Source organism: Scatophagus argus, chromosome 2, assembly GCF_020382885.2.
Source record: "Scatophagus argus isolate fScaArg1 chromosome 2, fScaArg1.pri, whole genome shotgun sequence".
In the NCBI taxonomy this organism is placed as follows: Eukaryota; Metazoa; Chordata; class Actinopteri; family Scatophagidae; genus Scatophagus; species Scatophagus argus.
The window spans coordinates 23,053,151-23,078,867 of NC_058494.1; the positions used below are offsets into that span (position 1 = coordinate 23,053,151).

The window sequence follows — 25,717 nt, forward strand, 5'->3', positions numbered from 1 at the left end:
CATGCTGTAAAACGTGCAGGAACAGAAAAAAAGAAAAGCTTTCCTTTTATTAGCTTGACAGCTGGAAAATTATTTTATTCCACTCTGTCCGACAGTATCACAAACACATTCTGTACCATCTTGTACCAGCTGTGCTGTTTCTTGAAGCATTATGATGTTTACACTGAGTGAAATATTCATACCCAAGATTTCATGACTTTTATGGCTGCATCGTTTCATTAAATGTCAATATTCATATATATACAGAATTTTATATAAATTTCTTTATATAACCACATTTGGAATCTTCAGAAATGCAAGGGCTGCAGTTAAAACTTATAATCTGTTTTGGGTTTGAATAACAATAGCTGCACGGCATGAGTCTGACCCATAGAAAGTATCATTGGAGCTGAAGAGGTTAACAGTGCCCATCTTTACAACAGGTAAACGAAGTGCATAGGGAGGCTGTTAAAAGTTGATGCCACAATTCCTTCTCTCCATGGAGACCCTGACTTAAGGCAGTGTTGCCGACTGTAGGTGCGCTGCTCAGTATCTGACGCTACAATCTAACCTTCGTTTTTGCAACACAGTCAGTGAGGAGTTGTCTTTCCCATTATATGTAATGTAGTGTATTATATGTAATCAGTTTATCCTCTGGACACTGAAGAAGATGGGTGGAACAGAACATTTCATGAACTTGCCAAAACTTTCTGTCAGTTTTGATAAAAACTTCAACACTGTCACAATGGATTAATATCTTCACAGGATTGTGGCCAGTAAAATCCGCTTTCTAACTTATCCTCAAGGCATACAGAAGAGAAGCACAGAGCACCAGTAACACATAGACAGAAAGTGCAGGTCAGTCTCAGGTTGACCTCAGTTAGGCAGACCTTCTGATTTCGCCTTTTCACACTGCTTTCAGGCCGTTTCCCACTGTCACAGGTGTGTTTTCCAACCCACGGAGCCACTCTGTACATTTCAGCACCACGCGCTCGTCCACAACGTAGTCCTCCTCTTCCTCGTACTCCACATCATCATACTTATGTTGCTCGTTCAGAAGAGAGATTTTCATAATCGAGCTTATGTCTCTCAGTTCATCATCGCTGTTGTTCTTAGCTGGGACTCTGCTGTTTGGAGTGCTGTGTCTCTGTGCTGCTGCCTGATGCCTTTTAGAGACGTTCTCCCTCCTACGTCTGGAATCTGAGGTGCTTCTAGAAACACCACCTCCGCTTCCTGCACTCCTGGATGCTGAGTTTTGACGTCTCTCGTTGTTCCTCCGCTGTAGCAGCAGAACAGCCTCAGGTGTGAGAGTCAGCGTGAAACGGGCCTCCTCCTGATTCCTGCCCCTTGTCTTCACCTCAGGTTCACTCTTTACAGAGCTCTGGCTTGCATGTATGTACCGCTCTGTCTTAGACAGGGACTCGCCTGAGCTGGACGCAGGGAAGCTGTCCGTCTGTGACGAAGGCAACAATCTGTCCTTTCTCTTAGCATGCAGCTCTGCCCCCGACACTCCTTTGGCGGTTGGCAGATGACTCCTGGGTTGGCTTTTCTTCCCCAGCTGCTTGAGGTTTGAAGCCAGCCGCTCCTTCACTGAGCTGCCTTTGTCGTCCCTTTGGACCTTCGTCTTAGCCACAGCAGGTGTAGATGAAGTGTTGTTGAGAGGTCTCTCCCTCCCAGTCAGTCCTGACACAGAGCGTGCAATTGACACAGGTGGGATGAATGGCATTTTCACAATACACAGGATCAAATAGGAGAGGAGCTCAGTTTTGCGTTTGAATAGCTGGAAGAAGAAAGAAGAGGGCACTAGGGAGGAAACCGATTTTCTGAAAGAGGCAAGATACTCCGATGCATCCTCGGCCATGCAGGGTTCAGCAGTGTCTCTCTGCTGGGATCCGCCAAGACTGGAATAGCAGACATCCTAAGAGCGTCTTATACCTGAGCAGGAGAAGGGCGTTGCATACACGTCTCAAAAGGCATGTGTGTGACCTCAGGGGGAGGGAACGAAGGCTTCTGCTGCCGCTCAAATGCTCGTGACTCTGAGGCTCAAAGATCTAAAATAAACTCACACATCTAATCCTCTGGTGTCATCAGTGAGGGCACGTTTACTACACACACAGTGGAGGTACACATGCAGGCTTAATGCACACAGGCTGCATTAATGACTGGAGAGAAATTACAGTGGGAGTTAGCCTCTGTGACAATAGTAAAATCTGTGGAAACCACCTCTAACTTAAGCATGAAACTTCACTCTTGAGCTTGAGGAGTTTAGCAAATTCATAAATAACTAACTTATGTTCCTCTTACTAACTTTTTCCACAGCATTCAGCTTCATACCACAGACTTTAGCAGCAGCTGGAAAAGGCTAGTATGTGTTAAAGTCTTTTTTGGTCTTTTGCAGATTTACTTGTTTAGAGCATAAGATTCACAATCTGCTCATGCCTGCACCTCTTTTTCCTGCTTTGTGCTCTTCTTTAAGACAGGAAACATAGTTAAAGATTGCCACAGAAAAGATTTATTTGATAGCATTTTGTTACAAAACACAATAAAAATACACTTAAAATCCCCAACTTCCACATAAGAGCTAACATATCTTCCCCTTACCTATTATACATTTTAAAGACACATACGTATTTTAAGTAATTCTGATGGACTCTAAGACAGGTAAGTTTGCATGTGTTCATTCACAACATGTCTTCCTGTGTATATGGAGGACACGTCGACAGCGAGGACAAGTGTGATAGGCATCTTTGAAATAGTTCACAAATAGTGGAATCAGGCAGCATCCAAGCAGCAACCTGAGAAAGAGACATTGCACATCAGTCTTTGCCTTTTGAATGTGTGTGCCTGTGTGATTAAAGTTGGGTAATTGGATTAACCACATTTAGCAGTTCGAATGAGTCCGTCCTCACCCGCAAAACACAAGCACAAGACACATGAGCCACGCGTGAATGCCGACTCGGTAGGCGACCTGCGTGGTGACCTGAGTCTGACAAGAAGGGCATGTTGTCAGAGCTGGAGAGCGATACAGCTCGGTTTCGTAGCTCACGAACTTCGGCCTGGGAGTAGACGGAGGGAAAGCAGACACTACAGAGAAGACATCAGGGGATGAAAAGGGATGCTTGTTTTCCAAATTAAACATTCCAGTATTACGATTTTCCCTCTTACAATTAACAAGCTTGCACCTGAAGTCCATAACATTTTCTGACAATTGACAGGGTTTTGGACAATGCAACACTAATGGACAGACAACTGTACAATCAACACCTCCTGAGCTGAAATAACTGTTGCTGAAAATCCACAGAGTCCAAAGAGAACGCTCACTAAATTCTGAACAAAGAAACAGTGACATTCAGGCTGTGCTGACATGTTCAAAATGGAGGCAGATGCTAGGTGAGCATGTACCTGTTAGGGATGATTGGGCTTGGGTGGAGCAGCCATCTCCAGGAGAAAAGGAGAAGGAAGTAGGTGGTGGTGGAGAGCTGAAAGGTGAGTGAACATGGTAGATCCTCACTTCTGGCCCTGTTTGACTTTGGTCTGAAAGAAACACAAGTTTTTCTTAAACTGTGAAAAACCGATCCTGTAAACCAAACAGACTGAGAAGGTATTTTACCTGGTAAGAAATATGGTGGAGGAGTAGGAAATGGCTCATCCACTTTTGATAATGACTCCATTTAACAATTTGGTGACGTATCACGGAAAAAAAGAGACTCTGAATGTGTTCTGAGGTCTGTAGCCAGCAGCAGGTCATCTGTAAGTCCACCAGGTGCAAGCAAGGGGTGCTAATTGAAACCTCCTATGTTCGGTTCAGGAATCTATTACCCAGAATTCAATAGCAGCATGACCTTTGAAATGAGGCAGAAGTGATTTGGAGGTCATTTTTTAAAAGTTGCCCTCACCTCCTCATGTTTTCTGTAGGAATAATGAATGGAGACTGCTTGTGTGTAATACTGAGGTGTCTAAATTTCATTGACTTCCTCGAATTTGAAAAGGTTTACATGTTGCAAAGAATGCTATAGAATCAAGTGTGTGCTTGAGCAAAGTCAACAGTACTGGTACCACCTCCTTTCTGTTAAAAATGCTCATTTCTTTCAGTATAATTGATAGAGTTCCATATTTCTCATGACTTACTTTGTGAAAACAATGATCATAATAAACTATAGAAGAAATGCGCATATCATGATAATATGATAATACTAACTCTTGCTTGCAGTTTGCAGTTGCAGGCACAGGATGTACAGATTGAGACCATGGCCAGAGTAGACCTCCTGGGGGGCCCTGTTAACTTCCCTGTCTGTCCTGTCCTCTGTGCATTATGTGCACTAGTCAAATGCAAACATTATATACACATGATGCATCATGTAAGCACAATAACAATAAATTAAAATTAGTTCTTGACACAAGGACCCTGACCCTGATTTGTTTTTTAGTAGTGCACATTCCCATGTTTGCAAAATAAAATTTGAATGAACTCTTCTAACCACCTGTAAGTGTGTGGCATCTGTATCTGTAGTGCTTGTCCATTTTCTTGCTAGGTAACACAATAAAAACAATGGCCTCTTGACCAAGCTATACGCTAGATGGGAGTGTTTGGTAACCGGGTTGGCCGCTCTGGGTGTTTCTAATCGAGCCACTAGAGGAGCTCTTTCGTGCTCGTCACAGTGTGTGAGACACCGATGTGAACGAGGATTTTCAGTTGAATGTAACAGCTAGCGTGATGATGCTAAGCTAGCTGTCAGCCAGGCGTCCACGGGTTTTGCTGCCGAGTTAGCTACCGGATGTTCCCGGTCGTATCCTACTGGCCGTCTTGACATTCCCTCAACATTCCTGGACGAATTCGTGTCGACTGACCAGAGTCCGCGAATTCGGATCCATTTCTAAACTAACCTTTACCTGCTAGCGTAACTTAGCTTGCCGGCTAACGAGAGTGCATACTCGGAGAACCGGACTGACGAGGTAAGTTAGCATCAGGGCTAGCGGAATGCACGGCTAGTAGTGTAGCATTGTCGGGAGTAAAGGCATCTCCTCCAAGGAAAAACCAGGGTCTGATGTAGGGAGGCCTTCTGGTAAACGTGTGTATAGAAACACGTTTATATATTGCTCAAAATTTCAAATCTGTCCGCCGGGCCTATCTAACACCGGTGCAGAGTTAGCATCGGCTAGCAATTTCATTAACTTGCTCGTAACGTTAATGATTTGCCGAGCTATGCAACTAACCTAGTCATGATAATATTGTGGTAGATAGCTAATCAAGTCAGTCTTTCTTTAGAAAAGTGAATAAGTTAGCACGACACGGTAAAGAAACTGAGGCTGTGGTGAAAGTAAGCTGGCTAACGTAAGCTTGGTGATATTATTTTGGCCACTTGAAGCAACCTGTCAGTGTTTTGACTGATAGGGTTTTAACGTTGGCTAATGTATCCAAGCTAACACAGCTCGCTATCAAGTGAAATCCGTATGTTTATTTCCAGTTAAGTTTGTAGTTAACTGCTTGTCCTATTTGAGAAGTACTCAGTCGTTCACGCACAGTGCCATCAGTGGAATTTTTAAGCTGACAAAAGCAAAGTTCAGTACAGCAGCTCGCTCAGGATTTGTTCTTCGCTAGTTGCTAAACTAAGTTTTGCTATGTGACTTCGCAGAGTTCCACTTAAGGACCACACCCAGACAAGATGTCCCTTCATCAGTTTCTGTTGGAACCCATCACCTGCCACGCGTGGAACCGCGATAGGACACGTAAGCCTCAAATATTTCCTCCTGTATTTGAGTACCACTATGAACTTGTTTTCCTCACACTAGTAGAAAAATGTTATTGGTTGCAGATTCTTGAAAGAAAGAAACTGTCGTGTATGTTTATGTGATTATTGACTGGAATCTCAGCCGCAAAAAATATTGTTCTTCTGTTTGTACTCAGGATTTGTGATCTCTTAAATTGATTTCTCCTCAATATTTGTCACGTACCAGAAACTGGTCAAGCTTGATTGTTATTTGTACTTCCATCCTGTTAATCCTCTGTAATTTTTTTTGTTCTTTTCAGAAATTGCCATCAGTCCTAATAACCATGAAGTCCATATCTACAAGAAGAGTGGCAACCAGTGGGTCAAGACCCATGAGCTGAAGGAGCACAATGGACACATAACAGGTATGTAATCAGACTGCTTAAACATTTTTAAAAAAAATATTTTTAGGTAGATATCGTGTTATTTTTCTCCTCCTCTGTGTTCCTGTGACTAATCCACAAACAAATATGTCTGGAATGATCATTAACAAGAGTTGCCACACATTTAATGCACGTGTGATTCTGAATGACCCTTCTTGATAAAGGTTTATCCATCTCTAGAGTCTGCCATCATAATTCACTTCATGCTTAATGAAATAGTCAGTAATTACATAGTCTCCCATTATTGTGTTGTAGGTATTGACTGGGCTCCCAAAAGTGACCGTATAGTGACATGTGGAGCAGACCGTAATGCCTATGTGTGGTCCCAAAAAGAGGGGGTTTGGAAGCCCACGCTGGTCATTCTCAGGATCAACCGAGCCGCCACCTTCGTCAAGTGGTCTCCACTGGAGAACAAGTTTGCGGTTGGCAGTGGCGCTCGACTCATCTCAGTCTGCTACTTTGAGTCTGAGAACGACTGGTAAGAATATTTGTACAATCGTGACGTTTTGCAAATGTAGCTGCCTTTATTTTTCTGTAAAAGTCACAACTACTAACATGTTACAATGGGACACGGCAACAACCCTAAGGCCCATGTGGCACTGACTCTGTAACCGTCTGTCTTTGCATTTAGTAGTAAAGATGTTTCTTTTGTCTTTCTTTTTCAAATGCTTCAGGTGGGTGAGTAAGCACATCAAGAAGCCAATCCGCTCCACCATCCTCAGTCTGGACTGGCATCCCAACAACATCCTGCTGGCTGCTGGATCATGTGACTTCAAATGCAGGTGAATGTTGTTGATGGTAAATTTAAAAATTTGATGGAACAAGAGATGAAGATTAAATTATTGCAAACCTGCCAACACCCGCTCTCCCTCTTGTGGCTTCTGTTCTGTTTTTGTGCTTTTACTCTCCCCACTCCTCCCTCTCTGGCCTCCAGGGTGTTCTCAGCCTACATTAAGGAGGTGGAAGAGAAACCAGGTCCCACACCCTGGGGCAGCAAGATGCCATTTGGGGCTGTGCTAGCAGAATTTGGAGGAGCGGGTTTGTATCTGTGTCTTTATATGTGATAGTTCAAGTCCTCTTGCATTAATCCTTTGAACTAAACCAGATCTGCCTTTTTTATGCACTTTGTGTGTGTTAGGTGGAGGGGGTTGGGTCCATTCTGTCTCTTTCTCAGCCTCTGGTAACCGCCTGGCCTGGGTCAGCCATGACAGCACTGTCACTGTGGTGGACAGCTCTAAGACTGCCAGGTAAAGTCATTTCTCTGTGTGTAGGGATCTTGTTTATGGTTGTAACCAGCAGGCTTCTCAGATGAAACGTGTCCTGAGGGGCTTTTTGTAAGCAAACAAATGTTATGTTTACATTCAGTGTTAGTCAAGACATTGTGTGCATCCTTGCACTTTAGCAAATGTCCTGAGTGCTTTTCTTTCTTACTGAAACCTGTTCAGAGCTAATTTTTACGAGTATTTTTAATCCTGTATAAAATGTGCTCCTATCAGGATTTTTGGGGCTGATCACTGATTGCTGGAAGCAGCATTGGCCGATGCTGATCATTTTCAAAATGATGTCTCATTTCTTTATTATCATCTATAGTTGTTAGTTGTTATTATTATTGGTAGTGTAGTAAACTTGATCACTGCTTGTATCTGGTTACTTTCATCTCTGACAGGCGATGTTATTTTTTGCTGATAATCAGTCGAACAATTTAGTGGCGCATAGATCAAACCATTTAGAAGGAATATCAGCCAAGAATGATCGGTGACTGATCAGATGGCGCAGCTTTAGCCAACACACTCACTGTGAGTAGAGTTTGCCATTTGCAGTGGAGGTGATGATGCTGGAAATGCAGAAAATTTAGTCCAATAGGATTGTAACTTTTGTGACAAAATCAAAACCACAACAGGAAATACATTTTTTAATCCTTTAAGCAAACGGGGAGATGGGAACATCACTCTCTGATGAACAGAAGAGATGAGAAGATGAATGGATCCCAAGCAGTTTAATGATGTCTAAAAAAATGAGTAACCCCCTTTCATGAAATTGAAATGTTGAAAAAGCAGTCCATCACTACAAAAAATGACATTTGCTGAATTAAGATGATGTTATTTCTTTCATTATGTCAGAATGCATTTTGGTGTATTCTCTTTATTATTGGACCCTTAAATGATGTTTTGTAATCTGATCATCCATGCACGCTGCCAGCGTGGTGACAAACCAGATGAACCAGATCCAAGCCTACACTTACATAATGATATGCTGCTGTCAACAAATTGCAGGTGACATGAATTGAGCAGGCGGTGACCAAAACAAGTCGTGACTGGAAACCTGCACACACTGCAGCGATCAGAGCACAGACATTTCTTTGTTTTTTGGTCACAAAAGCTGCTGGGATTTCTATGGCAACCTATCAAGTTAGAGTTTAATGTGCTGCCTGTTTAATGTTTTTATGGTACAACTGAACCAGTTGAATTTTAAGGTTCGAATTGATTTGTGTGTTTAGTCCCTCACAGCTGAAGACGGAGTTCCTTCCTCTCCTCAGTGTCATTTTTGTTTCAGAGAACAGTCTAGTCGCTGCGGTAAGAATAAGACATACACACCATTTCATAAATCTGTCACAAATATACAGTTGAAGAGTGGCCAGTCATTTTAAATCCGTCGTCTGCGTCATCAGGGCCACGACTGTTGCCCCATGCTGTTCCGTTGCGACGATGGTGGAACGCTGACATTCGTGTCAAAGCTCGACCTCCCCAAGCAGAGTATCCAGAGGAACATCTCTGCCATGGAGCGCTTCAGGAACATGGACAAGCGAGCCACTACTGAGGACCGCAACACTGCCCTGGACACACTGCACCAGAACAGCATCACGTAAGTCACACTGAGATGAGTGCAGGGCAGGACATTTTGTGTTGTAAATACTCTGTGATGTTTCTTTTTCTTTTTTTATATTTTTAAAAAAAATTTAATTAGTTGTAGTTAATGTTATTTTGTAAATGGGGAGTTTTTCACAGTTTCATCCCAATTTAATCCAGAGTGTGGTTACTTTAGAGGTGCTTGAAGTTGGTTTTACACTTTGTGTTCGTAGAGGTAAACAGAAGGGATTTGGATGTTTACATTTTTCAGCAATAAAGAAAAAAATAAGGAACGAAACAACTTTGTTTTCACTGTGGAATCTGCACTGGCAGGTGTAATATTATTGTCTTAATTAGTGGCGCCACCATCTCAGCAACATTTCCTACTATTATACAGTTCTATAGCACAGCCTTCGAAAATATTGAAATAAGTTTCAGCATAAACTGAACAATATAACCTTAAGGATTTGTTGCAGGACTGCTGTGTTAGACTGCATTACTTTTAGCTTGATGCAACTTGTAGACTGGCAACTGATGGTTCTTAAACCAACAAGCAATATTCACTTTTTTGCTAATATACAGGGCTGCCACTAAGGATTATTTTTTGTGGTTGATTAATCTGCCCATTATTATCATCAGAATGCTCAGCTCAATTTAGCAGAGCTCAAAGTGACATCTTCAAAATGCCTCTTTTGTCCAACCAACAGCTTAGAGTCTCTTCTTCTACTCTGACAGATGACAAAGAAAAGAAACAAATCAGATGCTTAACTGATTGATTGATTAAGGAATTAATCATTGAAGCATCTGATTAATCAATTAATCAGATGCTTAACTGATTAATTGATTAATCGATTGAGCAGCTAATTGTTGCAGCTCTGCTAATAAGCATTTTCTCAAGCTTTCAAACTTTTCCATGAAGGATCTGAACTTTGACCCCACCATCAACATACTGAACATACTGTTTTAATGATTTTCAGTTTTTTGACTTCTTCGCCCTCTTTGTTGTATTGTATGTGTCTACATGCCTGCCCTTCAGCCAAGTGTCTATCTATGAGGGAGACAAAAGGGATTGTCGCAAGTTCTGCACCACGGGCATCGATGGAGCAATGACCATTTGGGACTTCAAGGTACAAACACACGCACACACAGAAAGATGGACAATCCTCAGAGTTTCATGTTCGCACGTCCGCCAACTTTAACTCTGTTGTGTGCGTGTGTGTTTACCTTCCTCAGAGTCTAGAAGCTTCTATCCAGGGTCTTCGCATCATGTGAAGAAATCTTGTGAATGAATGGAGAGACGCTGCAGCCTCACTTCCCCCTCAAGCCCCCCCCCTCTTCTCCCTCCCTCCTTCCCCTCTTTCCACCTCACCCCCTCCGCTCCCCTGCGACGCAGCCAGTTACATACATAACTGACCACCTTATTGAGTGTCTGCTGAAGCACTGATCACACTCTCGTGGGTGTGTGCAAACACTCTCTCTCTTTCTCTCTCTCTCACACACACACAGACACTAAGCTGCACACATACACTGCACACACAAACACACTGAGCTGACGTGTGACATCACTGTTGATTTTTTTTTGTTTGTTTGTTTGTTTTTAAATGAAGGTTAACCAGGTGTCAAAGTGGGAAGGTCCTCTGACACGTATTAAAACGTGACGTGAAATGTGTGTTTTTATGTTCTCTAACCTCCTGTACCAAAAGTTGAACACTAAAAGGTGCGTTTTATCCAAAAGTCAGACTGTATTTCACCACAGGTTAACCTTAACGCGATCTCTGAATATCAGTGTTTAGTAGATCGGAGGACGTGATGTTTTACTTCCTGGAGTATAGTAAATATTCTCTAGCAGGTGAAGTCATTGTTCAGATTTGGACCCGGGTTATTGATATTCTGAGGTCATGCTTCTGGTTGGCTGTAGACAGCTGTATAGGATCTTATGGTGGTGAGAGAAAGCAGCTGTCTGAACTGTGCGGAGTCACGGCTGTCCAGCACTAGGCTCTGTAGCTACTACACTAAAACCACGCGAGATGGAGGATTTCTATGTAACTGATCATGAGATAGACATGAAATAAAGATGAAATACATTTACAGTACACAAGTCACTTGACTGTTCTCTTCCTTTGTCTTTGCCTCTGAGTGGGTGTATAATAGCTTCAGCTGTATTTGTGCCAGTGTGCTTAAAAACAACATCTCAGGCAGGGTGTAGTTGGAGTACGTCAGTTGTAGGTTGGTTAACTCCTACGTTCAAAGTCCTGAAACCTAAAATTAAAGTGAAAATTCATACTGTGCAGTCAGGACACTTAACAGTAATATCCCTAATTGTATGTTTATTACCGTACTCAATGGCTTAAATTAACCCACGTAAGCTGGAAGCTGAAGAAGAAACCCTTGACACTTCAGTAATGCTTATCATTACTCTTCTGGGAAGCCATGGATATTTAAAAGTCTTGTGTTTGTATTGTATTTTTGAATAAGACTAAATGTCTTCAGCCATGCTGGAGACTGAAAAATGTACAGAGGTATAGCAGTACTTTAAACAAAATGCTAATGTCATGATGCTAACATGTTGATATTTAGCAGACATAACATTTATCATTTTTGTGTGATTTTGTGTGTATTCTCCAGCTTACATTTGCTAGCAGTAAAAAAAAAACTACAGTTGAGACTAATTCTTGTTGTCTCTGGTGCATTGGAACGTTACATTTAAACAAGACTTAGAGTGAACAGCCACACTAGCAAAAATATACGGCTTTACTCAGCATGGAGAACCTAAATGCTAACCATGGTTACCCTCTTTGGCATGTTTGCTAAGAGTTAACTAGCCCTAAACATAAAGTACAACATTGTAGTGCTGTTAGTTTTGCAAGTATTTGGTCAAAGAATTGGAGGCACGGTCAGCTGGTGAACAGGTACTGCCATCCTGCAGCCATGCTGTAAGCAGGCTCATAAACAGCAAACAGATAAAGTGACAGAGCAGACTGTCACCAGTGCATTAGGTCCTCTAGTGGCCCCAGGGCTTCAACATGTGGCTCACTCACTGTTTATACAGGGAATTAACATGTTTTACTTGTGTGACCTGATCACAAGTTTTAAGTCCAGTTGTGACTGCGCTGAGATCTGATCATGCAGACTACACACAATGAAAGTCTTCGTCAGCTGATGGGTTCCAGGATTGTGTCGTGTAAAAATGGGACTACGAAGACCTTTGAGCCCTCATGCAAATAAAACTCTTATTAATGTTTTTATGATTCTTCCCGCACGTAGACATACTTGTAGGTCCTTGTAGTCCCGTATGACAAACAGGATAGAGTTCACTTTTATTTTTTATTAGCACAGACAGAAAAGTGGCAAACGTGTGAGACAACATCCACTGCTGATGATTCAAAATTCCCTGTGAAAAAGTTGGGGTCTTACGTTACCTCCTGGTAATGTAAGAAAACATGGGAACTTATAATGCAAAAAAAAAAAAAAACATAACTGGAGCAGCTATGGAAAATATAGTCACCCTTTGCAATTTACTTTTCTTCCCTCCCCTTTTCCTTGTTCCTTGTTCTTTATGCAGAAATACGTCCCTCCCCCTTCTTCTCCGTGTCTGTCATGCTTTATACGTTTCTCTTTGCCTCCCCCTCAGTTTTTACCTCCTCCTTTTTGCAGAACATTGTATTCATGCTCCTCCCTCTCTTCCTACTTTCAGTGAAGCTGAAAACTTCAAACTCTTCTCCCTTCTGTTAAAACTCGATTGTTCGTTCCCATTCTCTCACGTTTTTTGAAGGGTCACACCCATGATATTTTCTGCCTCGAGCAGAAGCCTGCATAAACTTCCTGTATGTCTCCCCCCTCTGAGCTTCACTGTACCCTCCTCCACTTCCCCCTCTGACCTCCCCTCCCTCTCTTCAGCTCAGCCTCTCTCTTCCTGAGCTCACTCTGTCGTTGGCGTTCGCGTTGACTGGCCAGAGTCCGCGAGCTGAACACCCTCATCTTCATTTGATCCGCCGCCTTCCTCTGTCTCTGCCTGTTCCTCTCTTCTTTCTCTCTTTCTTTCTCTCCCTCTCCATCTCTGCAGCTATTCACCCGTTCATCTCAGTTCAGCCCTCAGGGTAAGTAGCCTAGAAAATATTTAACAGTCGACTGAGTTTTGCTTTGACATGTCAGTGACACGCACGCACTCACACTTTGTTAAGTCTGATGCATTTTCAGGAAAAGGCTGAAAGCATGCAACAGGCACTCCAGCCCACACGCTCTCTCTCTCAGAGAGCAGAAACGTGGACCTTATGAAGTAAAACTAGTGCCTGTAAAGTAACTCACTCTGATGGAGATGTTTGTTTCCTGGGTGTGTGTGTGCTCTAGATGTTAAGTGCAAAGTTTGTCTGGGGGATGTGTGTTACCCTTGACCTGCATCATTCCTCTCGTGCCTCTGAAAATCTGGATTTCGTTAACACAACCTGAGTGAGATAAGCTTGGTATTTTTTTTTCTGTGCACACAAGACTAAATCAGCTGATGGTGTGTGTGTTTTTTTCACCTCAAATAGTCTGGAGCAACTCTGACCGGATGCTAATTACTTTTGTAAATTTAATTACAATCTGTAACTTTTGTGTTGTGTGCTCTTTATCTCCCCTTTGCTTCTTCCTTGTAACAAGAATATTTTAACTTCTGTTTTTCTAGACTTTCTAGACTGTTATCTCTCACCAGCCACTGGTTCCTCAAGCCACTTCCTGGTCTGCTTCAAACATCTGATTGGCCATGGCGTACCACAGCTTCCTGATGGAACCAATTAGCTGCCATGCCTGGAATAAAGATCGTACCCGTAAGTCTGCTCGCCGTCTCTGATTTGTCAATTGTGCCTTGTGTTTCGGTGACTCTGAAGTCATCTCTAAAGTGCTCACGGTTTTAACCACAGACGTCATGGAACATCTCGCTTCAGCTAGAGTGTGTGCCGAAGAACAAGTGGTGTAATAGTCAGAGGTTTGTGATTGGCTCCCAGGTGGGAGAAGGTATTTCCTGTTTCCTGTAACAGTGAGGGTGGCGTCTGGGGGCCTTTCAGAGAGGCTCTTGTGCTCCGTTAGCTCCAGGAAACTAATGCCATATTTGGCTGTTTTGATCAGCGCTTTGGTTTTCGGGCAAAGGAGATGTAACAGGCAGCTGTGGTGGAGTCATAGAGTCCTACAGTTGTAGTTCCACTCAGCTCACTAGCTCCCAGAAAACCAAAAGTGCACACTAAAGCACCCACACTGCCGCTCTCAGACAAACACCACTTCTGACTCATCTGCTGACTAAAACATGTACAGAGTTTGCTACATTATGGGAAAGAAGCCTCCAGTTCTCGCACATTGTCTATTTAAAGATACTGTGTGTGTGTGTGCTGCCTGCAGGCTGATGCATACTGTGTTTCTTTAGTTTCCTCCGTTCTCATGCACGAGTCATCTGCTCTGCGTTCCACCTCAGCGATCAGCCCGTCCTGTCAGTCACTCTGTACTTTGTCCTCGCACTGATGAACTTCCTGTATTTACATTTCACAGATTTTCAGTGCTTTCTCTGCTGATGCACTGTGAACTTAAAAGTGTTTTTGTGCCGCAGAGATCGCCCTGTGCCCCAACAACCACGAGGTCCACATCTACAAGAAAGATGGGACAAAGTGGAGCAAGATCCACGAGCTGAAGGAGCACAATGGGCAGGTGACAGGTGAGACAGTCGTAGACACGTTGATTTGTGGTAATGGAAATGGATCCCTTGCTGCAAATACTGCTGAATCTATGCATTAAAATTCCTTTCCTGTCCAGAGGTCCAAGATTTAAAGGAATAGTTTGACATTTTGGGAGAAACACTTAGTTGCCTTCTTGTCCAGTAAGAGGCTAGCTGTTCACTAATGTTTCCAGTCTTTGTGCTAATATAAGATAATCATATTTACAGAGGTCAAAGTGGACCTTTCACACTTCATGCTACAACCTCCATCTTACAGCTCATTTCTGAAAAAGAAAATTACACTTGTGATGTGCCTCTCGTGCACAGTTCTAACTGTTAATTATTCAGTTGTTGATCACATTTAGCTTTTTTTGAGTTTGAAAGATCTTATTTTAAATCACTTTGGACAAAAAAATCTGCCAAAAAAGAAAATGCCATGTAAAGAGTCATATCAGCCTTCTCACATGGAAAGAAAAATAAATAAGTGCATTTTCCAAAATGTAATATATATAAGTAAATATAAGTATAAGTAAATATAAGTATAAGTAAATATAAGTATAAGTAAATATAAGTATCGGTCAATAAGAGTCTCTTTCTCCTGCAGGCATTGACTGGGCTGCAGACAGTAACCGTATAGTTACTTGCGGCGCAGATCGTAACGCCTACGTGTGGACCCTAAAAGAGGGTGCGTGGAAGCCCACCTTGGTCATCCTCAGGATCAACCGTGCCGCTCGGTGTGTGAAGTGGTCGCCACGGGAGAACAAGTTTGCTGTGGGCAGCGGCTCACGTCTCATCTCCATCTGTTACTTCGAGAAGGAAAACGACTGGTGAGGTTTGAGAGGACAGATCCCTGCGCCTAACATAGACAAAAGGCTGTGTGTGATTATCGTGAACTGCACATTTGCAGATTCTAGCATGCTGTGTTGTTGCCCACAGGTGGGTGTGTAAGCACATCAAGAAACCGATCCGCTCCACCATCCTCAGTCTGGACTGGCATCCCAACAATGTCCTGCTGGCTGCTGGATCCTGTGACTTCAAGTGCAGGTGAATTGAAAGAGGCGCACAGATGTATTGCTGCACTTATTAGACATTTTAATGACTATATCTTAAATTTGCAGCTACTTTTTTTTGTGAAAATGATCCTTATTTGATCAGAGGCTGTAAGGTTGGATCCTGTGCCGTACAGTCTGTAAAACCCTCTCGCCCACAGGGTCTTCTCAGCCTACATAAAGGAGGTGGAGGAGAAGCCCGGTCCCACTCCCTGGGGTAGCAAGATGCCGTTCGGGGAGATGTTGTTTGAGTCCGGAGGCTCTGGAGCGGGTCAGGCTTTGGGTGGAGGCGGGTGGGTGCACAGTGTGTGCTTCTCAGACTCCGGCAACCGCCTGGCATGGACATCACATGACTCCACTGTGTCTGTCGCAGAGGGAGGCAAGACCGGCACGTAAGAGAGGGCGGGGCAGCATACCTGTGCATGTGTTGGTGTGTGCTGTGTTTGTGCACTCTGACCTTTTGTTACGTCTCCGCAGGGTGAACAGTCTGAGCTCTGAGACACTCCCTCTGCTCTGTGTCACCTTCATTACTGAGAACAGCTTAGTAGCAGCTGTGAGTATTCATGACATACATGAACATGTTCACATGTTAATTAACCAGTTTATTTTATTTTGATAGCATTTACTTGTTGTCTGTGTGTGACTGACTGGAATCCATTCAACAAGAGAACCAAATATGAAAAATAACTGCGAAACTAACTAACTAATCAATGGAGTCCCTGACTCATACAATGAATCAGTTAGCGTTGCCTGGTTTTTCTTTTTCTTCATAGACGAGATATGTCAGTGTTTCTGTCCTCATACCTTTAATGTGAAACAAAACGCTCAGTTCAGTTTTTATATAGCACCAAATCACAACAAAACAAATCTCATGACACTTTCCGAATAGAGGAGGTCTAGACCGGACTTCTTAATGTGCCCAACATTCCCCAGTGAGTAAGCACCTGGCGTCAGTGGTGAGGAAAAACTGCCTTTTAACAGGCGGAAACCTCAGAGCAGACCCATGCAGCCCCCTGCCCTCGGTGTCATGAGTTTAAAAAGAATGTGCTATTTCTTCTTTCAAAGTTACATACCTTTGCTTTACTCCTCCCAGTGGGAGTATTAAAAAGAAATATTGTGACAGATGGGGACGATGAAATGCCATCAAAATAATAATAAATCTACATGTAACGGCACAGAGCTTCTTCGCTCTGTCTTGAGATAACAACAAGAATAAAGATATCTCGTCTCACATCACCACATTGATATTAAATCCATATATGGTGTCTTCCTAACTGCATCAGCTTGTGTTTCTGTTCCTCCAGGGCCACGACTGTTACCCGGTGCTGTTTGTGTACGACGGCGCCAAAGGCAGCTTGACATTTGGTGGCAAGCTGGATGTTCCTAAGCAGGCGGCCCAGAAGGGCATCAGTGCCAGGGAACGTTTCCAGAACCTGGACCGTCGGGCCTCTGAGACCCAGACCACCGACAAGAGCCTGAACACCCTGCACAAGAACAGCATCAGGTAACAAGAGAGAATACGACACACGATCTGAGTCTGGACTGTAGGTGAAGCTGTTTCAGAGCTGCTGGGTTTTGAATTTGGTGTGTATTTCTGAGTCAAGAGGAAGTAAGATCTGATTCTGAGATCTGAAAATATTTAAGTACTTAAAACTCAACAGCAGCAGCAGACACACAACATAATTTCTTATTTAGAGTCATCATCTCTGTTAAACAAAGCTTCCTTTTTTGCATCATCACATGCTTGGGCACAGAGTTTGACTTCTTTCAAACAATGTTTCAGTGAGATCTCAGTGCTGGAAGGAGGACGAAACCAGTGCACCAAGTTCTGCACCACTGGCATGGATGGAGGAATGTGCATCTGGGATGTCAAGGTAACACACACACACACACACACACACACACAGTGCACAGATCAAGCAATACTAATGTGGTTAATATTTTATTTATGAGGTGCACTGTTGACATGATGTTTTTTTTTTTCAGACTCTGGAGTCTGCAATGAAGAACTTGAAGATAGTCTGAGCTGAAGTTTACTCAAACAAAGCATATTAGCTTCAGGAGTTATGAAGAAAAATGCTGCCTTATTACCCAAAGCTTCTTGGCCTTATTTTAATCAGGTATTTTTTATACACAAGTTAAACGATCAGACTTGGGTCGTACAGTCTTTGTAATCCCTCTGAAGCTCTTTGCTGAGCTTTCCAAACTCAGCAATGCACACAGAGGGACTGACCACAGGTCTGCAAAAGGTACTTAATGAGTTAGATTAGTGTGATCACAGAGAGCTCAGTCTGAACTGAATGCTTAAACAGGATTTTTCTATTAATCACAATGAAAGGCTACAGAATTTGTTAAAGCTTATGCTGGTCATAATATGCATTTATGTAATAAATGATTGCTGTTACGGCGCTCAGCAGTGCTTGGTTTATTACAAGTGTGTGTGTGCATGTGTGTGTGTTTTCATGTTCACCAACGTCTATAAGTTATTGCATTTGGACATCTGGAGGATTTAACAACATTAGGAAGTTGAGTTTGACAGCTCGTTCTTGGCGTAAGAGACAGCAGTTAAGACACCATCAAAACAACAAAGTCTTCTTACTTCCTTGTTGTTGAGATGCTCAGAGTCGCATAAAGTTCGGGCTTCAGCAGTTTCAACAGGGCAAACGCTGCTGATGAAGACCATGTGAGACGGTCAAAAGCTCAGAAAATGTGAGTTTACATTATTTTGAGTGTGAGTGTATTAACAAATAAATAACACACGGATGGTTTTGTTTTGTTTATATGTTTGTTTGTTTGTTTTTTAGCATTTCTCCACCAAAAATAGTGCAGAGAAGGTCTCTTTATTCTGCTGACAAACCACATACAACTGCAGATTTACACGTATATTTAAATATGTATATTCAATATATACATACATTTAGTCCAGTATTTGGTACAAGTACATTTTCCAGACTTTTATGCAAGAAACATTTTCACTGCAGGACTTTTACTTGTATTTTCACAGTGTTGTATTTAAGTAAACAAACTCCAACCCACACCTCCAGGTTGTGGTGACTTTCTATTGAACTCTTGTATTTGTTTAGTGTTTTTTTTTTTTTTTAAGACTTAACAAGGCTTCTCCAGAGCCAAAGAAGACGAGGAGCGATCATAAAACCACCTTCACCATCATATTAAATCATCAACGAGCCCCAAACGTCACGCCTGCAGCTCCACCTAGAGGCAGAATCAGGAAGTGCGCGCATCAAATCGGCGCAGCAGTGAATCAGTCCTTCAGAAAATGATGTGGCAGCCTTCAGTGATGAAAAACAACCCTCCTCACCGAGTCGTGACGAGGTAAACCGGCGGCTAGAGCTCCAGCAGAGGGAGAGAGGGAGAGAGGGAGAGACAGCACCAACATCAGCACCACCACCACCACACCGTGCAGCACAGAGAGGCTGCCTCCTCAGAGACCATCCCCGACGCCCACACTTCCGGACCGGAGCCTCTGGAGGCAGCTGGCTGGCTCGGGATGCTGCTTGACATGCAGGATAAGACGACGACGACGACGACGACGACGTCTTCTCGGTGAAACGATGCTGGTTTCGTTGCATTAGAGCAGAGCTGATCACGTCGCGGCTGCTATTCGCTCATCACTCAGAGGGGATTCAGGCTTTAGCCGTACTGTCTGTCTGCTGTCAACTGTTGCTTATTTCCACTGTAAATGAATCTTGTAAGGTGGGTGGAATCATTTGCTATATAATCATCATTTTACTGTATAATCCAGGAGTAGAAACCGCGGATAAACAGGAATGTTAATGTTGCTGCCTGAGAGGGATTTTAGTGATGATGATGAGGAGGAGGAGGATGGAAGGGATTTAGGAAAGCGCCCTTAAAAAAGTCAACATATAACTGATGATGTAATCATCCTGTAGCCCAGGATTTAATTTGCTTGACCAACATTATTATTTACACAGGAACACACCTGCCATTACCCTCCTCCTCCTCCTCCTCCTCCTCCTCATCATCTTGCTGTCTCTTCTGTCTTTCTTTAAACACACAGCAGGCCGAACTCATATCCACTCTTGGACTTCCATGTGGACTTGGACACGGAAGCCCGTTTGTTGTGGGTCTGGGCTGTCATGGCGTATTGAAGGGGTCAAAGAGAGCAGACCGGGGCTCTAATTCACAACTGTTGTCATTGCCAGTTCGTGTGCTGATTGCTGAAAGATCCGTCAAATGTCAGAAAACAGCACATGACGTCCATCACAAGTTCCCAGACCTCAGGGTGACATATTTGCTGCTTTCCCGCCCGAGAGTCCCGAAGATATTCACTTTACATAAAATACAGAAAAAGCAGCAAATCTTCCTCTCTAAGAGGCTGGATGCGCATTTTTGTTATTTTTGCTTGAAAAACGATTTAAACGATTAATCGATTATAAAAATGTTTTAATTTCAGAGCACTGATGAGGCCCGTTGAATCCAAATGTTTTCTGTTAGCTTAGCTTTCGTGAGTGTTTGGCGTGTTCTCCTGATGCAGACAGTGAAGGCAAATTGTTCTGTTGAAATTTTGAATATGAAATGAGTACAAAGCTTTTATGTTTTAACTGCTTTGAAGAAGGTGGGAGACGATTATGTTTATTATTCAACACAGAAGTTTTTGCTTTGCTCAATCAGCAGACTTTTTTCTTTAAATTAAAGTGGAAGCAATTAATTGATTAACTGATTAGTCAATAGGCAGAAAACTAATCAAGTCTGATAAATGATTAGTCATAGAGTTGTTTATGCCTGAAAAATGGGAAGTATTCTTAGTTTCAAGCTTTTGAAATGTGCAGATTTGCTGCTTTTCTGTGATTTATATTATTTCAAATGGAATATTTTGGACTTGTTGGATGTTGGTGCCACCAAACACGGCGTTTGAAAGTAATACATTTTGTATACCGAACTGAATGATCTGAAAACTTGCTCCATTTAAAAAAAAAACACAAATCACAGATAACAATAATTATGTCTGTCATCTTACTCTCAAACATGCAGTAAGCAATACTAGAAAACAGGACTTCAACTGGATGTTTTCACAGCAGATTTTAATCAGTTTATTGCTTATTCTTTACAGCTTCAGGCTGACATCTTCAGATCGCTTGATTCGTTCAGCCAGCTGTCTGAAACATTTCATATAAAGATATACCAAAGAGAAAAGCTGCAAATCCTCGCGTCCGAGAAGCTGAAATGTTTGCGTTTTTGCTTGATAAGTGACTTAAACGATTAAGTCACACATTACCCGATTTGAATAAGTAGATTAATTTCCTGTCCAGAGTCTAGTCAGTTATTAAACTAATGTTTACTTTCTGCTTCCTTGAATAAGCCTGACATGCTCGCAGGCAGAGGAGCACTTGCTCATAAAACAGGCTGTGATATTAATGATATAATTTTCTGGACTGGGGCTGTGGTCCTCGTGGTTCAATAAGACAACTGAAGCGGAGAGCTTTCCTTCTGTCCGTCCTGCTGCCATATGAGAAGAGTTATCATGACGTTTCTGCAGCTCTGCTCCTCTCCGTCCAGTTAGTGTGTCTCTCTGCCTGGCCTCTGGCCTGGTGATTATCAGCCAGCTTGATAAAGTCATTAAGGACCCGGCCAAGCCTGCTGGGCCTGGCACTGATGCACACGCACACCAAAGACGGAGTCAGTCAGACAGCGTGAGGCCGGTGCTGCATGCAGGGTGACGGAGGCCTTTTTATTTGGGACAGGACGATGTGTTTCTGGGTTGTGTCGGTTAGTATTAATAACTCTGAATGAGTGTCACTCTAAAAACAGCGGCTTAAGGTGTGATGAAGTGTAATGAAGTGAAGGAGTAAAGAAAAGAGGAGCCGTGTTTGTGACGACGTTTTTTCCCCATCGCTGTCGTTATGTGAAGTGGATGTTGAGCCTTCGGGTTATTCTCCAGCATGTCTGTACGCACAGAAGGATCAGGAGTCTCACGTATATGATTTAAAAATGTTTGAGCTGACGTGCAGGAGGACGCCATCACGTTGTGCTGTTTCACACTGAAACAGTTTTATCTTTCCCCGCTCGAGGTGATGGCTCTAAATGCACAGCTTAATGTATGTCTGTGAGGCTGCTGGGTGTTTGATCTTTTCACCTTTGGCTGAAACAAAGTTTGAGAAAAATGTATCGGTATGGTGTGCACAAAAATTCACACATATGAATTTTTTGTTCTATGGCTGCTGCTCTCTCATTTTGAGTCCCGCCAAACTCGCAATGTGTGCGTGAGAGAGAGAAGTAGGCATCACTAAATCTAGGTCTCTTATGAAATCTGGCTTTGCAAGATGCACCATAAAAACAGGGAGGGGTTGTCGTTGGTATGTGTGTGTGTGTGTGCGTTTTGTGTGTCTGCACGGACGTCGTTGTCCATTTGCCTTCCTGCATGTTAATTTAATCATGGGGAAGCAGGAAGGAGACATGGCTGTGGAACAGGAGAGGGAGATGGAAGAGATGAGGGGAGAAAGATGAAAGAAGCGAGGTGGTTTCTGGTGTGGAAAAAAAAAAGAAGACAATCCCTGCTCGGTGGTTTCCATGACAACAGTGACATCACTGATGGAGCTGTTTGGGTTTCTGAGAAAGATGTTCAGAGGAATAGATTTCGGTTTTCGTGTGTGTGTGTGTGTGTGTGGGTGGGTGGGTGTATCTGCACATGTGAATTATTTCTGAAAGAGATCATCAGGACAAACCTCTGGTTCAGTCAATCTGTGGTTACCCACAGTTGCCAGGCAACAGCAGTCATGGCAACAAGTTGAAGCAGAACCTCACGTTGCTAAGCAATCGGACAGGATGGGGTGAAATTTTGTGAGCGCCACCGAGATACAGACGGGTACGAATATTTAAGACGTTCCGCATTGTTTCAAGACGTTAAGAAGGAAAAGCAGATTAAAATGAAAACTCTTGTGATCCCCACAAATCCTGCTTTTAAGGACAGAAATCAATAATATTGTTGTATGTTTGTTTATCTTAAATTTTATTGTTTTCTGCCCTGCTAGCGTGTACCACATGTCTCATTGTTGCATGTAGCCTTTGAGTTCAGGCATTAAAAACTCATTGAAATGTATAAAGTAAAATCCTTTTCTCTGTGATGCTTCCAGGTTTATGAACAACCGTGTTCCTCCTAACAAGAGATACCAGCCCACAGAATATGAGCATGCTGCCAACTGTGCCACGCATGCGGTGAATGCACGCACACACGCACACACACACAGACCACATAGAGTGTTCATCGACATGAACAACACACAGATGAAAAAGGCCTTGTGCTCTCTGTGTCGTATTTGATCCAGTCTCTCTTTTGAAAAGCATATCATTGATAATACAAAGACTGTCCATTTACAAACTATTGCCACAGTTGGTCCCATTCCTCCTGTGGCCAACACTCTTGTTCATGCATTCGTCTCAATCAATTAGTAACAAATAGCAATTTGTACAAAACACCACCGCCTGGATATCAACCAGGATGAGAGAATTTGATCACATGCAAGGTTCAGTAAATTCAAAGGTAAACTCAGCTGTGATGATCCAGCTTTTGTTTGGTTTTATATGTTCATAGGCACATGTATGTGCTATATTTTTGCACATACATGTGTGTTTTTTTTTTTATCTGTAGAGTTTTATGCGCATGTTCTATGTGGGTTGTATTTTAAATCTTCACATATTTATATTTTGAATGTTTTGTTTATAATTTTTATATGTGATTATGTATTTTATGTACAGCCCTTTCAGACACACCAATACATTTTGACTTGACTTTACAAGATGATCTCACACTCAGTGAGAAAAAGAAAAAAGAATCCGGCAGTGTTACATAACAGAGGAAAGACACCTCCAGATTTAATTTTTTCCCAGCTGCACCCACATCATGCTCTAGATTTCAGTTTATCCTTCATGTCTGTCTGCTTGTGCCTTATGTTTCATTTATGTTCTGATTTCTTTTAGTTATGGATAATCCCCAGCCTGCTGGGCAGCTCAGTGTTGCACTTCCAGTCGGAGGACCAATGGGAGCGTCTGTCGGCCTGGGTGTACGGGGCGGGGCTCAGCTCGCTCTTCATCATCTCCACCCTGTTCCACACTGTGGCCTGGAAGAAGAGCCACCTACGGTAAATACAAACACACAAACATACAAACGTGGACATTTCAAAACAACATTTGGACTGGCTTGTAACATTGTGGATGCTGAGTATAATTAGAGGATAAAAGAGAATTGTGTGGTTCCCTTTTTATTGTTTTTTTTGGACACTGACCTTCCACACTGGAACAAATACATATCCCCACACACCAGATTTGTTTCTGTGATCTAAAACACACTGATGCTACATGTATAAACAGTGTCACTCAGTGGTCATGAGGCTGTTTGGTCTCTCTTCAGGTCTGTGGAGCACTGTTTCCACATGTGTGACAGGATGGTGATCTATTTCTTCATTGCTGCCTCCTACGCCCCGTGGTAAACAAACTAGCCTGCTATGTGTGTGTGTGTGTGTGTGTGTGTGTGTGTGTGTGTGTGTGTGTGTGCGTGCGTGGGGAGTGTATATTTACAGTGTCTGGAGTTATTTGGTCCTGTTCATGCTTTTTCAGGCTGAACCTGCGGGAGCTGGGTCCCTGGGCGAGCCACATGCGCTGGATGGTGTGGGTCATGGCCTCTTTTGGAACCACTTACGTCTTCTTCTTCCATGAGAGGTCATTTCATACGTTGGTGCAGTTTATCGGATCAGATTCATGCGTGACAAAATAACCCCAAACTCAAAAGTCCACTTACTAGTTTTTTTTCTGAACTGCAAATGGAACTGGTCCAAGTGTGACCTAAGTGATTTCAATGCTGAAATATTCCTCTTTGCATCAGGTATAAGATCATGGAGCTGATCTGCTATACGGTGATGGGAGTTTTCCCTGCCTTGGTCATCCTCTCCATGGTGAGCACACACCTTTAGTGTCACCTGTAGTCTTTGAGGTTTTGTCATGTCCTCATTGTGATGTCTTCTGCTTCTTCCCAGCCGGAGCAGTCGGGGCTGTGTGAGCTGCTGGTGGGCGGAGCCTGCTACTGTCTCGGGATGGTCTTTTTCAAAAGTGATGGCATCGTCCCATTCGCTCATGCCATTTGGCACCTGTTTGTAGCCATGGGAGCAGCCATACACTACTACGCCATCTGGAAGTACCTCTATGCCCAGCCACCCAATCAGGTCCAGACCTCCAGATGACAGCAGTGACCTCACAAGCTCCTGTGTGAGAGCAACGTCAAAGGGATGATGTGTGAGCTGTGACCCAGTTCAGGGGCTGCCTCCTTTGGAAAGCACATACTGAACCTCCTGCCCAAATAAGACAGCGTAGCCTCTCAGTAACAAAAGCTGATGGTGCATTCAGGTGATCCTCCTCAACTCGTAAAGTCAAACTAGTTGCGCTGGGACATCTGTAACAAGAGTCCACAGCCACGCTAGCTGCTCTGTGAGGCTCTGTTTGTTGATGTTCGGGTGATATAATGTTTCTTGATAAGCACTAAACACAAAATACACGAGAAGCTGATGGGAATGTCATTGGCTTTGCATCAAAGTTACAAATCATCAACAGGGAAATTAATGTCTGTACTGCCCCATTTTTATTTTTTGTTTTTTTAAACTAGTCATTGAGGTACATCTTCAGGGAACCATGAATGCCTGTACAAACTTTTTTTTTTTTTTTAAATTTTTTGGCCCCAGAGGAAAAGTCAGCTGATGAGTTCATCCTCTGGGCATAGTGTGTATTGTAGTTTCATAGCAATTCTTCCAATAACTACTGAGTTTTTTCTTTCTTTTTTTTTTATCTCTGTACCAAAGTGGTGGATCCTCTGGGAGTCCAACATTGCCAGAGTTAGCCTGCGAGTATGGGCTAAGAACCAGTGATCAAACTCAGGCAGCTTTAATGACAACTGAGGGCCATTTGTCTAACACGTAATGGTTTACCGGAGTAATGGCAGCTGTTTCCATACTGTTCATCATATGAAGGTGGCTGGCACGAGCAAAAC

General features: G+C 42.9%; 5 protein-coding genes and 1 long non-coding RNA gene across 7 annotated transcripts; 4 read left to right on the top strand and 2 right to left on the bottom strand.

Moving 5' to 3' along the window:
* Positions 1-39: 39 nt before the first annotated feature.
* On the bottom strand, positions 40-1,904 carry LOC124049628 (proline-rich protein 18-like). Its single transcript, XM_046371513.1, has one exon. The coding sequence runs from the start codon at positions 1,838-1,840 to the stop codon at positions 887-889; it is 954 nt and encodes a 317-aa protein (XP_046227469.1). The 5' UTR covers positions 1,841-1,904; the 3' UTR covers positions 40-886.
* Positions 1,905-2,475: 571 nt separating this feature from the next.
* On the bottom strand, positions 2,476-3,779 carry LOC124049701 (cell death-inducing p53-target protein 1-like). The gene is made up of 4 exons (XM_046371635.1): positions 3,590-3,779; positions 3,382-3,513; positions 2,889-3,063; positions 2,476-2,774 (listed from the first exon to the last, which is right to left on the bottom strand). Exons 1-4 carry the CDS (start codon positions 3,648-3,650, stop codon positions 2,657-2,659), a joined length of 486 nt encoding a protein of 161 aa, XP_046227591.1. The 5' UTR covers positions 3,651-3,779; the 3' UTR covers positions 2,476-2,656.
* Positions 3,780-3,858: 79 nt separating this feature from the next.
* On the top strand, positions 3,859-4,378 carry LOC124049708. Its single transcript, XR_006841447.1, has 2 exons — positions 3,859-4,031; positions 4,190-4,378. It is a non-coding gene; the product is annotated as an uncharacterized LOC124049708 (long non-coding RNA).
* A 194-nt stretch (positions 4,379-4,572) lies between these two features.
* On the top strand, positions 4,573-11,074 carry arpc1a (actin related protein 2/3 complex, subunit 1A). The gene is made up of 11 exons (XM_046371602.1): positions 4,573-4,932; positions 5,613-5,706; positions 6,008-6,112; positions 6,386-6,608; positions 6,805-6,912; positions 7,065-7,168; positions 7,269-7,377; positions 8,628-8,703; positions 8,799-8,992; positions 10,013-10,103; positions 10,210-11,074. The coding sequence occupies exons 2-11, from the start codon at positions 5,643-5,645 to the stop codon at positions 10,246-10,248; spliced, it is 1,113 nt and encodes a 370-aa protein (XP_046227558.1). The 5' UTR covers positions 4,573-4,932; positions 5,613-5,642; the 3' UTR covers positions 10,249-11,074.
* A 1,540-nt stretch (positions 11,075-12,614) lies between these two features.
* arpc1b (actin related protein 2/3 complex, subunit 1B) lies at positions 12,615-18,118 on the top strand. The gene is made up of 10 exons (XM_046371590.1): positions 12,615-13,073; positions 13,640-13,781; positions 14,552-14,656; positions 15,261-15,483; positions 15,593-15,700; positions 15,867-16,097; positions 16,183-16,258; positions 17,010-17,209; positions 17,489-17,579; positions 17,692-18,118. The coding sequence occupies exons 2-10, from the start codon at positions 13,718-13,720 to the stop codon at positions 17,728-17,730; spliced, it is 1,137 nt and encodes a 378-aa protein (XP_046227546.1). The 5' UTR covers positions 12,615-13,073; positions 13,640-13,717; the 3' UTR covers positions 17,731-18,118.
* A 146-nt stretch (positions 18,119-18,264) lies between these two features.
* On the top strand, positions 18,265-25,323 carry LOC124049690 (monocyte to macrophage differentiation factor 2-like). 2 transcript variants are annotated; one of them, XM_046371613.1, is made up of 7 exons: positions 18,265-19,419; positions 22,818-22,899; positions 23,662-23,822; positions 24,092-24,166; positions 24,298-24,399; positions 24,563-24,632; positions 24,714-25,323. In XM_046371613.1, exons 1-7 carry the CDS (start codon positions 19,406-19,408, stop codon positions 24,915-24,917), a joined length of 708 nt encoding a protein of 235 aa, XP_046227569.1. In that variant the 5' UTR covers positions 18,265-19,405; the 3' UTR covers positions 24,918-25,323. The 2 variants fall into 2 exon arrangements, with proteins under 2 accessions (XP_046227569.1, XP_046227576.1); XM_046371620.1 differs by lacking the exon at positions 24,092-24,166.
* The last annotated feature ends 394 nt before the right edge of the window (positions 25,324-25,717 follow it).